The following is a 14,124-nucleotide window of genomic DNA, read 5'->3' as shown; positions in this document are numbered from 1 at the left end:
TTCCAATTGTGAATAATGATGGACAAATAAGCATAACAGAAAGAGGAGACTCCATAAATATTCCCATTCTGAATGCTGGCAGAGGCCAGAATGCGAGTGCAAAGAGAGGATATTTAAGTGTTCACACAATCGTTTCTAGCCAAAAGTACTGAATGATCCATCTCTGCCTCCTCCCATGTTCCCGCCAACACCTGATGCAGCACTGACCAACAACCTGCTCCCCAGTGCTCAATTTGCACTCCCCAAGGATCACTGGACCCCAAACCTCAATACAGCCTTCACATGGTAACACAGTGGTTAGCACGGCTGCTTCACAGTGCCAGGGACCCGGGTTCGATTCCCGGCTTGGGTCACTGTCTGTGCAGAGTCTGCACGTTCACCCCGGGTTTCCTCCAGGTGTTCTGGTTTCCTCCCACATTCTGAAAGGTGCATTGACCTAAACAGGCACTGGACCATGGCGACTAGGGGAATTTCACAGTAACTTCATTGCAGTGTTAACGTAAGCCTTACTTGTGACGAACAAATAAATGAAGCCATAAAATTTCACAAAATCTTATGTCCAGAAGTGAGGCACCAAGGAGCACGAGTCAAACTGATCAGGATAAAGCCCCATTGGCTGCAATCATGCACGTCACCAAGGAAAACAGCTGTGGTTCTATAGGTCCATCATCTCAGATCAGAGCATCATTACAGGAGTTCCTCACAGCAACGCTTTCAGGCTCACTATCTTCAGATGATCTTCCCTCCGTCATTTGGTCACAAGTAGGGGGGTGAGTGCGAAGTGCTCAGTTCCATTGCAATTCCTTATAATGAAGAAATCTTGGCCTCCGTGCAGCAAGACCTGGACAACATCAAAACTTGGGTGTTAAGTGCTAAGTAACATCCATGTTCATCAAGTGCCAGGCAATGGCTGGCTCCAGCAAGAGAGAATCACCTCTAGTATTATCCCTCACCTCACCTCTAGAATTGAGCCCTTCCATCCATGTTTGGGGCAATGCAAAGTTGAAATCGTGGAACTCCAACTGAGCAATGAGTAGGTTACTGGTGAGTAAATGCTGCTTGACAGAACTTTCAATGACACCTCCATCACTTTGCTGATGATTGGGAGTGGGATAATGGCGCAGTAATTGGCCAGACTGTATTTGGTCTTTTGCAGACTAAACATCTGGGCAACTCCCTTCTTTGTCGGGCAGCTGCCAATGATGTGGCTGATCTTGAACAACTTGATTTGCGATGGTTGGTTCTGGAGTACTAGTATTCAGTCAGGACATTGTCAGGGTACATCACCACTGCTGTATCCAGTGCATTTTGCCATTGTAATGCTTCAGCTCAAATATTCCACCATTGACCTCTCTGTCCTTGAAATCTACTATCCCATCTGCAACCTCCCTTTCTTCTCCCAAGTCCAAGAACATGTTGCCTCACAAATCCACACTCATTTTTTCACACTTGCATTTCAATCTCATCAAATATTCCATCCCATCACAGTACTGAAATGGCTTTGGTGTGTGTTACACATGAGATCCTACGAAATGGCAATGCAGTCAGCTATACCTAATCCTTCTCAATCTGTCTTGAGCCTTAGACACGGCTGACCATATCTACATCTTCCAACACCTCTCCATCCACCATCTCCCAGTTGGATGGGATGACCCTCATCCAGCTCTTACCTATTCAGTTGTAGCCAAAGAATCTTCTGCAATGGTTTCTCTTCCCACTCCTGACGTCATTGAGTCATACAGTGCAGAAAAGGCACTTCGAATCATTAATAATTACCACTAAAGGCGTCCCCATTTTCCTGCACTTCTCCCATAACTTTTAATGTTATGATATTTCAAGTGCTCATCCAAATATTTTTTAAACCTTTTAAGGTTTACAGCCTCCATGACCTTCCCAGGCAGCGCATTCCAGATTTCCACCACCCTCCGAGTGAAAATGCTTTTTCTCAACTCCCCTTTGAATCTCCTGCCTCTTACCCTAAAACTAGGTCTCCTCGTGATTGACTTCTCAACTAAGGGGAACAGCTGCTCCCTATTTACCCTGTCCATACCCCTCATAATCTTATATAATTCAACCATGCTGCCCCCAACCCGCCACCCAACCCCCACAATCCTTCTCTGCTCTAAAGGAAACAATCTAAGCCTATCTAGTCTCACCTTGCAGCTCAAATGCTCTATCCCAGGCAACATCCTGGGTGAACCTCCTCTGTACCCTCCCTCATGCAATCACATCCCTCCTATAGTGAGGTGACCAGAACTGCACACACCACTCCAGCTGTGGTCTAACCAACGCTCTGTACAACTCCAACACGAGCTGCTTGCTCTTACACTCTATACCACGACTGATAAAAGCATATGCCTTAACTATCCTATCCACGTGCTCTGCTGCCTTCAGGGATCAGAGAATAATTATCCAAGATCCCTGTGTTCCTCTGAACGTTTACCAAGGATCTATCCTTGGTCCTCTTTGATTTCACATCTACATCCTTCCCCTTGGCGACATTATCTGAAAATGCACAGGATTCCACGTGCATGCTGACAACAAGCAGCTCCACCTCAGCACCATCACTTTCAACACCTTCACAGTTTTCCATTCGTCATAAGTTGCCTCCAACTACAGGCTGGAAAGACTAAAGCCATTGTTTTCTGTCTCTGCTGAGAACAACTGCCGACAGTTGCAGCAATGCTTTCATTTTGGCTGAGACACGAGCTTCCAATCACATATCCACACCATCATCAAAACCATCTACTCCACCTTCAAAATACCAACCAACCTTGTCCCTGTCTCAGGTCATCTGCTACTGAAATCGTCATCAATGAGTTTGTTACCACCAAACCTGACTATTCCAATTCTCACTCGAAATAAACTCAAGCTCATTCAAAACTGCTGCCTGTAAACTAAGTTGTATAAAATCCCATTCATCCATCATTCCTGTGTTCGCCTTTCCAACTGAAGTTTTAAAGTTCTCATGCTAGTTTTCAAGGCAGGAAAAATGAAGTCAAGGCGACAATCAGATCAGCCATGATCTTATTAAATGACATAGCAGGTTCAAGGGTCCAAAGGGCCCACTCCTATTTCTTATTTTATGTTGAAACCAACTTTTGACCAGGATTTTGATCATCTGTCTGAGTATCTCCTAATATGGTTTGGGTCAAAATTTCTGATACTGTGAAACACCTTGGGACGTTTTACTGCAATAAAGTCACTATATAAATGCAAGTTTTTTGTTTTTTCATCATATCACACAGAACGAATCAATTTGCTTAAGACGAGCATTTCTGGGGCTTCAGGAAGTGGTCAAAATGGATCAAGATAGTTGCGAATGCTTCAGCCTTGTCGATTGCACTGGGGCCTGCCCTCATTAAGCACAGAGATGTTCCTGGTACCTCCTCCTCACATCAGTTGCTGAAATGTCCACCTGCATTCACCACTGGATATGGTTTATTACCTGGCTTGGTGGTATAGTGAGGGGTAGCCCACTTAGAACAGTAACAGTATCATACAATATGATGAAGGGTGTCTTTAGTGTTCCAACATGGCTTTTGATGATCCCTTTGCTAATTTTCACTCGAGCCTTTCCATTTGACGAGGGATGGTGTGGCGATGATGTGTCATGCTGAATTTCCCAATTATTTGTGATGCACCTGAATTCTTCACTCATGAACGGGGGGCCATTGTCACTCATCATAACGTCAGGAGTGCAATGCGGACCGCAGTGTGCTTTCAGACATTCCATAAACTCACTGATGGTCGCTAAAAAGAACTTGTCTAACTCCCAGTTGTCCAAATAGCAGTCTATGATGGGGAGATACAGTTCCAAAGGGAGTAAAGTGGCCCATTCCAAGCTTCACCCATGGTCTGTCTGGGTTGTCATGAGTGATTCTTTAGCTTACTTTGCTTGATGTTTATTACAAGTACTGCACTGGCTGATGTGGTCCTTAATTGCATTGCTCATGTTTGGGGAGTAGAGCACTTCTCTTCCTCAGATTAAACTCAATTCTTTAATGGCTTTCATGTACATGCTTTAGCATCTCTTTTCTCATCTCCTTAAGGATGACGACTCTAGTTCCTTTGTACAAGCTATGGTCTTGGGCATCATTTCATCCCTTTATGCCCAATACTCTCTTATAACAGCAGGTGTGTTCGTGATGGTTTCAGGCCATCATTTCATCACAACTTCCTGCAGCACTTCTTGGAGAGTTGTATCTAACTATATAGTTTGCTTGATCTGAGCAAGAGGCTTGTCTGTCAGATTCAATGTCTCTGCTGATTGATGAAATTCAAAGCATGTCACGCTCTTGCGTCTTATTGAATCTGGAAGATTTCACACTGTCTTCGTATCAACAACTTTCTACAAAGGGAATGCTGCTCTTGACAGCACGTCAACAATGTGCATCCACCTCCCCTGCGTGTACTTCACTCCAAAATTATATCTCTGAATTTAATAATTATCTTTTGCAGACGCTTTGGAGCAGCTAGAAGTGGTTTGAGAAAGCTGCCCTGAGTAGGCTTGTGCTCAGACTCTCCCATCACTTTGTCTCACCCAAAAGGTACTGATTAAAATGCTCACAAGCAAAGACAAAAGCCAGGCACTCTTTCACAATCTGTTCATTTTGCGTTCACTTTTCAGATGCAAAAACAACTGGTTGTCCTTGCTGCACAAGTGTTGCTCCAAATCATGTCTCTCTGTCATCACACTGCAGGGTGACTTTTACCATTCACATCATAGTGTTTTAGCACTGGCATTGTCTTCACTCATCATTTGATGCGAATGAAAGCTGCTTCTTGGTCTATGCCCCAATACCATTGAATATCCTTTGCAGTGAGCTTGTATGGAGGTTCACACTCCAATGACAAACTGGGCAGGAACACTGAGGTAATTCACAAATTCAATAGACTGTTGCATCATCTTCACATCTGTTGGTTACTGTATCGCTGCTACAATTCTCACCTTATCAGCATGAGGGCAAACACCTTTTGCTGTCAGTACATGTCTTATACACATGATTTTAGTCATCTTCAGCTGCACTTTCTTCTTATTCAGCTTCAGGCTTATCTGGCGAGTTCTTTCTCGCAGTCGGATTAGATTCTGATCATGGTCCGCGATGGTTTCTTCCATCATATCTCCATATCCATGCACTGGCTGATCATCTACAATCACTTCCACTCCTGGAAGATCATTGACTATCGCATCCTGACAGTGTTGGTACTCTTCAGGACCAGTACAAATGACAAACAGCATGCACAATCATCTGCATGCACAAATGGCATCCAGAATGGAGTCAGGAAACTGCTGCTTTCATCCAACTTCACTCGTCAGAATCCATCTTCACACATTGGTTGAAGACGACCTTTCCCTTGGCAAGTTGTGACAACATTTCTTCAATCGTTGGCAGAGGGTGATGAGTTCTCTTTGGATCAATGCACATTCTCAGCTTTGTTTCACTGCTACCATGCTGCTAATCCAGTCTGGGGAAGGTGGCATTTTCTTTTTTATTCTCTTCATTTTAAGCTCTTCTATCTTGTCTTTCAGGCTGAACTTGAGCGCAAGCTGGAGCTTTTCTCAGAGGATGCTGAGTTGGTTGTACAATCTCATCTACCTCAAGATGATATTCATCAGGAACACATCCAATAACTGTGAAAACATTGTGATTTTTTAACACTCACTCAGCAGACAATGGTTTTGTGCTGTGCAAAATATTGCAAACCTCTTCTGATACACTGAGGGTTACTAGTCCAAGCTTCTGACTTGTTTCAGCTGAGATTAAGGGGTTTTGCTTGATGTCTACTACTTGAAACTATAGATACCATTGCATTGGGCTCTCACTTGGGTCGCACATGGCCTCAACTTTATTTTTGATGGCTTCATTCTCAGGTCACCATCATGAACAACTTCTCAGGGGTCTGCAAAGCTCATGATGTTGAACATGACACCAATGTCTGTCTGACACTTCAAGTTAACTTGAAGCTCTCCTTCTGGAATCACCATTCCAATAGCCACAATCTTTTTTTCCTTGCGACTTAACCATGCCAACTTATTCTAAGGTCGCAAATGATTCATCAGGATCATCATCCAACATCTCTCCAGCAGCTATCTTGAAAGGCTTGTTTTTCTTTCCAGCACAAAACATGCATGCAAAATGATTCAGCTTCTTGCAGTTAGAGCACTGTTTTCCACATGCTGGACATATTTCCTTTCCTTTTATTGCAGTGTCATCCACAATAATTACATCCTCTACACTGGCCTTGGTCATTCTGTTTGCCCTCCTGTAAATATTCCTTCCTTTTCTCCATTGGCTGGCACTTGGAAGGCCTGAGCAGAGTGCAAAGCCTCATCAGTTACCCCATCCATACTCTGCAGCTGATGATTAACAATCTCAGAGCTACTGTACATGTCAATAGCTTTCCTGAAAGCAAGGTTCCTTTCTGTCAGCAGACATGCTCTCATGGTGGGATTGCTTATTCCTAAAACAATCCTGCCTCTGATCATAAATGCTGGCCTAGCCAGCGATGCACACGTCTCAATAATTATTATTTTTTTAAAATTCAGAATTAACATGAAGTAAACATGAATTAACAGGTAAACTGCAGTTGAATACAGCACAAAACTGCATATCAAATGGCAGACACAACTAAAATAGAACCCACAATTTTTTCAGTGACCCCTCCCCACCCCACAGCGTGACAAAAAAGAATTTCAAACTCTGTTTCCCTCATGAGGGATTTCAGCTTCTCTCTTTCGAAGATATGGCCTCTATTTCCCTTAAAAACCTCTCTAACTCAGATTGCTTCAATGACTGCTTGCCTCCCAGTTGTTCAATCTCTTCTCCTGAGATCGCATCCCACACAATTCACAAGGTTACATTCCAGCATCTAATTATCAACACAACTCCAGCTCTTTAACTGTTGAGAACACCAGTACTCAAGCGTGTTCCTTTGCTCCAACTGCCCAGCAACACGGAGCCAGCAACCTCTGACCATCGTCTTAGCCCCCAATGGACTTTTCCCTGCCCCAAATATACAGGGCGATGAGACAGCGACTGGGGCTTCTCTGGGCTCCGAACTTCTCAGAGCTAACAAGTATGGAGCTAGCCACCTTCTTCTTCACCTGCTCCTGACTAAGTCTCTGTCTAACTGATGTCTACTGACCCTTGAACTACTAAATGGCCTATCAAAAACCCCAAACTGGGTCCCACCACTGTGTCTTAGCAGATTCAAATGCATCAACCAACACAATGTTTTAAATATTAGAATCTCCAATTGTCACTCTCAATCACTGCTCGCTTACAGAACACTGACAAAAAAAACGATTTTAACAAATAGACCAGATCGGGTGAGGGTATCAGTTTTCCTTCCCGAAACAACTTTGGTAAACTTGTTGGATTTTTAATGTAAGCAAATAGCTCCATGGTCACCATTACAGATAGGATTTTATTCCAAATCACAATCACAAAGGATGGCATTTAAGATGAGATTAGGGTTTTTCATAAAGTTTGAATCTATCCAATCGAGAGTTCTGAGAAAGTTGGGCATGGATTCGACAGTCAATATTTTTAAGGACCTGAAGGGGAAAAGGGAGGTGGGAGATGAGATGCTGATTTGCAACAATTATGGGGTTGAGGGGGGTATTTTTATAGGGGGTGGGGTAAGTTTTGAAAAGCAAAGGGGCAGTACCCAAGACAAGCGGACAACTGTTACCAGTTACTCGGGAAGCCAGAAAACAAGTTAGTGGTCAGCAGTGATTTGTTATTCATTACAGCTCTTGATCTTCCTGAAAGTGGTTTTGTGTAATTAGAATGTCAGCCTGTGCATTGTAATAAGAAATAGAAACTGCACAGATTGAGTGTGAAGTGAAGACAATCCCTCAATACACAATAAATTTAGAGACATCAAATCACTGCAAAGAGGAATAAACATTGGCGAGGAACTTCTGATGTAGGGGCTGAAAGAAATTGTAATTCATGTTCTGTTTATATGATGCTATCATTTAAAAGAATGATGTTATGTGGAATGATAGAAGTTTAGAGAAAGTGCAATGGGGTTATTGTAGAAAATCCAGATCAAGTATCTCGCACCAAAGATATGGGCTAAATGGCCTGATTTTATGGTCAATTTGATGAATTGTTGTGATTATATTAGTTTATTCAATTATTTGATTTGACTTTTCAAGGTGGATTCAAAAGTTGCTTCTGCTCCACCCCCAGCTCTCCACAGTGGAATCTCGCTCCACAATCATCCTATCAAACGTCCATCAACCTCCTCTTCCCCTTGACTGCCCCGTCTCCCAACCCAGGTAAGGTGCAGTGGAATATCCATTTCTGATCCACAGCTACCAGGTGATGAGGTGTTTTCAGTCACCCTTTCTAAAATCTTGGTGCAACAGTGGATCAGGGCTTCAAGCTCAAAAATCTTGAAAAACAACCAACTGCCTGACAACGATGCTGTGGAGGATCTCAGGCAGGACCTAGCCGCGAATTTTAGCCACCTGGAACTTAACTAACACTGTGCCACTGAAGCACCAAGTAGAAGTAGCATGTGTGGAATTATCTGTCACTGATCTCAGAAAAGGAGTTATTAGAAGTGACAAAAGTTTTGTTCCCTAGTCCTCGATCCCCAGCCGGCCGAAAGAGCTTCAATCTACCCTATCTGTTCCCCTTAAAGCTTGAAACCATTGATCAAAATCATCCCTTCAGCTTTTAAATTCTCAGGAACCTTTTCTTGTATTTTAACCCTTGAAAGCTTTGTGTCATTTTGAGAAACTCAAATCGATTTCTCTCCAAATGAACCTTCATACAGTCTGCTGGCCAGAATGGAATGCAGTGCTCCAAGTATGTTCCATCTAAGGCTTAATGATTTCTACCCCCTTGTACTCCCATCCTTTATATAAAGGTCAGGATTCCAATCGTATTTTTGGTTAATTCCCATACCAGTTCATGATGTTTTAATGATGTATATGTATATGGACCCCACATCTCTTCGGATCTCCAGTGTTTCCAGCTTATCATTTAGAAAATTTTCTGATCTATCCCGTCCGAAGTGGATGACCTCACATTTAAATACACTGCAATCCATTTGCTTAATGTATTAATACCTCTTTATCACTTTATGTTTCAACCTACACCGCTTAAGATATTTGTGTCATTGACAAATTTGCATATGCGCTTTCTATTCCATCTTCTATATTGTTAATAAATAACTATGTCAATAATTTACATTCAATTCTGTTTTAGCTAACACTTCCTCTGGAAGTCCATATAAATAACAATGCATAGACATTCCCCTGTCCACTATTTCAGTCACATATTGAAAAAAAAATCCAATCAGATTCATCAAGCATAACTGACCCTATCGCAACCCATACTGGCTTTCTCTGCTCAGCTAAAAATGGTCAAGTTATTCAGGGAAGTTATTACAGACTCTAGCAATTTCCCAACAACAGATAGATATTAGCCAAATTGATCTATAATTCATTGGCTTCTCTCGCACAAGCACTGTAGAAGCATCAGATAATCCACCGTGTTTAAGTTTGCAGAACTTGAACAGATCACAGGAGATGGCATATGTGATTTAGCTTGAGGACATTTCAATGTGGTAGGAATTGGAAAGACTCAGATGATGCTGTAGAAAGAGTGGGCACGAATTTGGGAGGAAATGTTTTCCAGGACCAGTATCAGGACATTTCATGAAAGATGATGCCCTGGATTACCTTTCCTATCCGGGGCAATCCCACAGCTGTGGGCAGCCTTAGCAGAGAAGGAGGCGGCCCGATAGAGGCCCACCAGCAAGTTCAACTCCAAGTCACACACCATCTTGATCTGGAAATCTTTAACATTCCTTCATCGTCACTGGGTCAAAATCCTACCCAACTGTGGGTGTGTAACACCAAGTTAACCGCAGCGGTTCAAGGTGGCAGCTCACCATCACCTTCTTAATGGCAATTAAGGAATGGGCAATAAATGATGGCTTCACCAGCAACACTCTCCTTCCATGCAAGAAGACAAAATAAGCACTTCAATCGTTTCAGTCAGATCTAACAAATGGCTAAAATGTGCCAGATATCGTTAAGTCTGTGCCCTTTGGGTGTGAGAAAAACATGGGATCTTAAGTAATGGGACTAATCCAGATGGATGAGAATACATGTTTTCCGACAGACAAGGGCATCAAAGGGGGTGGTGGATAAAAATTAACAGTTATACAAGTATCATGACAAACAAACTGCATTCAGCAGTTGCAAATTACAACAGTTAAAAGTTATCCCTTTTCAAATGCAGCACTTTTAAGTGGTACAAACACGAGCCAAAAATTTTCAAGTACGCCAAATGAACTTCACACAAAAGATGCGCAATTACTTCAACTTGGAATCTTTCCTTGGTCTCATTAAAGTATCAGGAGACAAGTTCCCTCAATCCTCAGCTTTGTTCGGTGCAGAAAGACAATTAATTAGAACCACTGCTCAGGTTAACTCGGAAATGTTACTGGAATACAGATTTATTTCCAAGTGAAATCATTCTAATTAGCCTATTGCCGCAGATTGAAAGAACTTCCAGATGCGGCACCACAAAAAGAAAGAAAATTTTCAACAGAACACCTTCGCCACCGTCTCACTGCACATTTTCTTCACATCATCATTAGCCGCCAATAGAAAGAAAAATCAAAGGAAAACAAGTGAGAGAATAAACATAAAAACAGATACTGGTTTACTTTCATCTGCAAAACTACTGAATGTCAGTATCAAATTAGTCCAGTGATGCAAGCTAAAAACATTAGCTTAAACTCGATCATTTACTTCAACTAGGTCAAGTGGTAGTTCGAAACAGTGATGCATTAAGACTCTTCCAACTTTATTACAGAATACTCATTTAAGTTGACATTGTGCATCAGGCAGCTTGATAGACCAGCAGTGCATGAACAAGTGCAAAATCTGCTTGATTCTCCAACGAAGGTGAAACTGCACATGGCAGGTTAACATGATTCAGCTTTCCCCATGGAACTCCATGTAAACAATAATTGCCAAATAATTATGCGGGCATCAACTTCTTATAATCCAGCTAAAACTGAGTGAATTATACATTGAAATCAGTGTTTCTGTTTTTTTAGTTACACCATTCAAGCAGCGCTGGCCCATCATTTATTAGTTCTCTCACCTTTTGCACAGAAGCTTGTTGAAAGAGAGGAATAAGAGGATTAGTTCTTGGAATATCAATATGAATCTGTAAATAAAGAAAGAAAACAGTAGCAGAGGTGAAATTAATACTGGTGGTGCAGCCAGTCAAGACAATTGCTAGCATTTAGCTGGGGCTCAAAGCCAAGTTTCTCAGCTGCAGAGTGCGGTGCCATTTGTTTAGGAATACTCAATGTATTGAGGAGTCACAATTCAAAGTTAAGTGCTCCTTGAATACATTTAGCAACAGAACCAAACTTTGCAACTCTGAATCCTAGCTTTGGCCATGCCTGCTGTACTTGCAGAGCTGGGTGAATCAAGAATACCAATACTTGAAAGATAATTCAGTTTTACTATCATTTCCATATTCCAGTTTTACAGAAATCTAAAAGAGATGAAACAATCTTAAAGAACCATCCACATTTTTAGTTTATTTACTGCACAAACTTTTAAGCAGTCTTTGATCCTATACAAGCTTCTTGTTTGCAAACTGACCACTAATCTTATCTCAAAAGTTTATAGTTTAATCAGCAAAAGTCATGGTGGTTGTTATGCAATTAGAAAAATGCTCAGGATAAGCTACTTCACCAGGTCAATGGACAACAGCAATGTATGCACATTGGAATTAAGTTGTTGGGAAACAATAAAGCAAAGTGGCGGCACGGTAGCACAGTGGTTAGCACTGCTGTTTCACAGCTCCAGGGACCTGGGTTCGATTCCCGGCTTGGGTCACTGTCTGTGTGGAGTTTGCACATTCTCCTTGTGTCTGCGTGGGTTTCCTCCGGGTGCTCCGGTTTCCTCCCACAGTCCAAAGATGTGCGGGTTAGGTTGATTGGCCATGCTAAAATTGCCCCTTAGTGTCCTGAGATGTGTAGGTTAGAGGGATTAGCGGGTAAAATATGTAGGAATATGGGGGTAGGGCCTGGGTGGGATTGTGGTCGGTGCAGACTCAATGGGCCCAATGGCCTCTTCCTGCACTGTAGGGTTTCTATGATTTCAAAGGAGGATTCTAATTCTGATTAGAATCCACAAAGTTTACATTGGAATTGGATTTCTTTCTGGAGTTTTGGTTGGAAATAAGTTATTTCTTTTACACCAGGTGGATACACCATTAAAACAGAGGTTTTCCACATCACCTTGATTGGAGGAACAATTGCAAGCAAATGACTATCTTAGTGCAAAATAGCTGTTTTTGGGCAGTTTTACTTGCAACCTTTGTTCAGTGTTTCCTTGTTTAGCATGACTCAGATCGATAGCTGAATTCTGAAGATTGGAACCTCTAACTTCACATTGACACTAATACTGAACTTCAGCATCTACTGTCATTCAACTGCCAAGACTAGTCAGTTTGGACAAAAGCGTGTGCGTGCTTGTATCTGCAGGGGAAGTTAAGTGAGAAAATGTTCATAGGAGGAAGCACTTGAAATCAATTATTGGAATTGAGGGTAATAGTGATGATGAGAAGCTATGCTTGCAAACTGACTTCCGAATTAAACGCCAGTAAAATTTTCACTTGCTGCCACTCATTCACTTGTCACAAGTCAACTGCATTAAAAAGCAGAGTTCTGCTGCAGCAGTGGTATCTTTGCTCACCAGTGAGAAAAGGACAAGATCAACTTGAAGATAGCTACTCTTGCATCTTCTACAACCAACCTTTGACACAAGTTGTCTCTTCCCCTAAAAAGGATCCTCTGATAGCACAAGAGATCATCTCCCAATTTCTACAGATTGTGTAGACCCAACCACTTGCAGAAAACAGATAGCTGGAAAGCTGCAGAACCCCGGAACTGCTTTCCCCATTCCTCGGCAACTAGGACACGATGTAACCACAGCTTCCTGCTTGCTTTACTGCTGAATGCCATCATTACTTTTTTCAATGGCTGCAGTGCCAACACAACAAAATCAAAACCTGCACAATCTCCACTAAGATAGATTTACCTCTTAAAACAGCTCCCAAATTCTCTTTTCCTTCACAATTCATAACAGGGAGCTAGTCACAATCTTTATCTCACTTCCTAGTATTATTTAAGAGTCAATACAACAAAACTTTAGTCAGCAAATATGGCCCGGAATAGCATTCTACCCATAAGCATCAAACTGAGATTATGAATGAGAACGTATGTAAAACACTGAAAACAACTAAAACATCAGCAAGGTTTGTCTGAGCCTCACACCACACCAATGCACTGTGATTCTGCCCCCGGTTCAATAGGAATGTCCATCATTAATTGAAATTGCCAAGTTGTAGACATTTACAGCAATCCAAAATTATCAACGACTGATGAGGTGGCACAGGATGCTGCAACTTTGACAAAGTGGAAGGTGCTGTTGCAAATTCCAATATAAATGGCAATTTTCCTAACTGGCAATTAAGTTAGTGTTGGCAGAAGCACAGATGTAGTTCTTGTGCTTGTCCTCTCATCTGTAGCTTAGTCTCTACAGGCACATATGGCTGTCGGAGAGTAAAAAATACCTTGTATAAAAAATCAAGCCCCAATACTCAGTCATGTACTAATTTTGTGGATGACTCTCAAATCATGTTTCATCACTAATACACGTGGTAAATTGGTGTTGATATAACAATCATAAGGCATCACAAACAATATTGAATGAAGCAATTTCAAGAAAACACACAGGAAGGATTTTAAGCAATTGGAATTGATCAAATGACAAACCCAGCTCTGCAAAAATCAAACCATATAGCCATTCACAGGAGCTTTAGTTCTGGTACTGGTGGATGAGGCAGGGCAAAGATAGTATTTTACTTCATTCCCAAAGCTCTTACCTCTTTTACTTTTGGTTGCAGTATTAAACTCTCAGGAGTCATACGAGGTATATCTATGGCAATCTGATGGTTTAGAAAAACAGTGAAGTTTCAGGAAAAAGTTGTCTAAAACATTTTTCCATTTTCTGACCCCAAAAACCATAACAAACCAATGCTTTTAAACACCAGTTTACAGTCT

The 14,124-nt window shown here is 41.8% G+C and overlaps 1 protein-coding gene across 10 annotated transcripts in view; it reads right to left on the bottom strand.

Moving 5' to 3' along the window:
* The window catches only part of tbc1d22a (TBC1 domain family, member 22a), a 395,279-nt gene that overhangs the window by 294,236 nt on the left and 86,919 nt on the right, over positions 1 to 14,124 (bottom strand). For 4 of the 10 annotated variants that reach the window (XM_078235530.1, XM_078235535.1, XM_078235529.1 and 1 more), the window contains 2 exons: positions 13,947 to 14,009; positions 11,145 to 11,210 (listed from right to left, as the gene is read on the bottom strand). In XM_078235530.1, the coding sequence (XP_078091656.1) occupies positions 11,145 to 11,210; positions 13,947 to 14,009 (129 nt within the window). The remainder of the gene's footprint in view (positions 1 to 11,144; positions 11,211 to 13,946; positions 14,010 to 14,124) is intronic. The other 6 variants (XM_078235533.1, XM_078235537.1, XM_078235531.1 and 3 more) reach the window with 2 other exon arrangements.

The sequence above is a fragment of the Mustelus asterias genome, chromosome 19 (genome assembly GCF_964213995.1).
Source record: "Mustelus asterias chromosome 19, sMusAst1.hap1.1, whole genome shotgun sequence".
NCBI lineage: Eukaryota > Metazoa > Chordata > Chondrichthyes > Carcharhiniformes > Triakidae > Mustelus > Mustelus asterias.
Note: the sequence above shows the minus strand (reverse complement) of the source record. Positions and strands in the feature narration are given on the sequence as shown.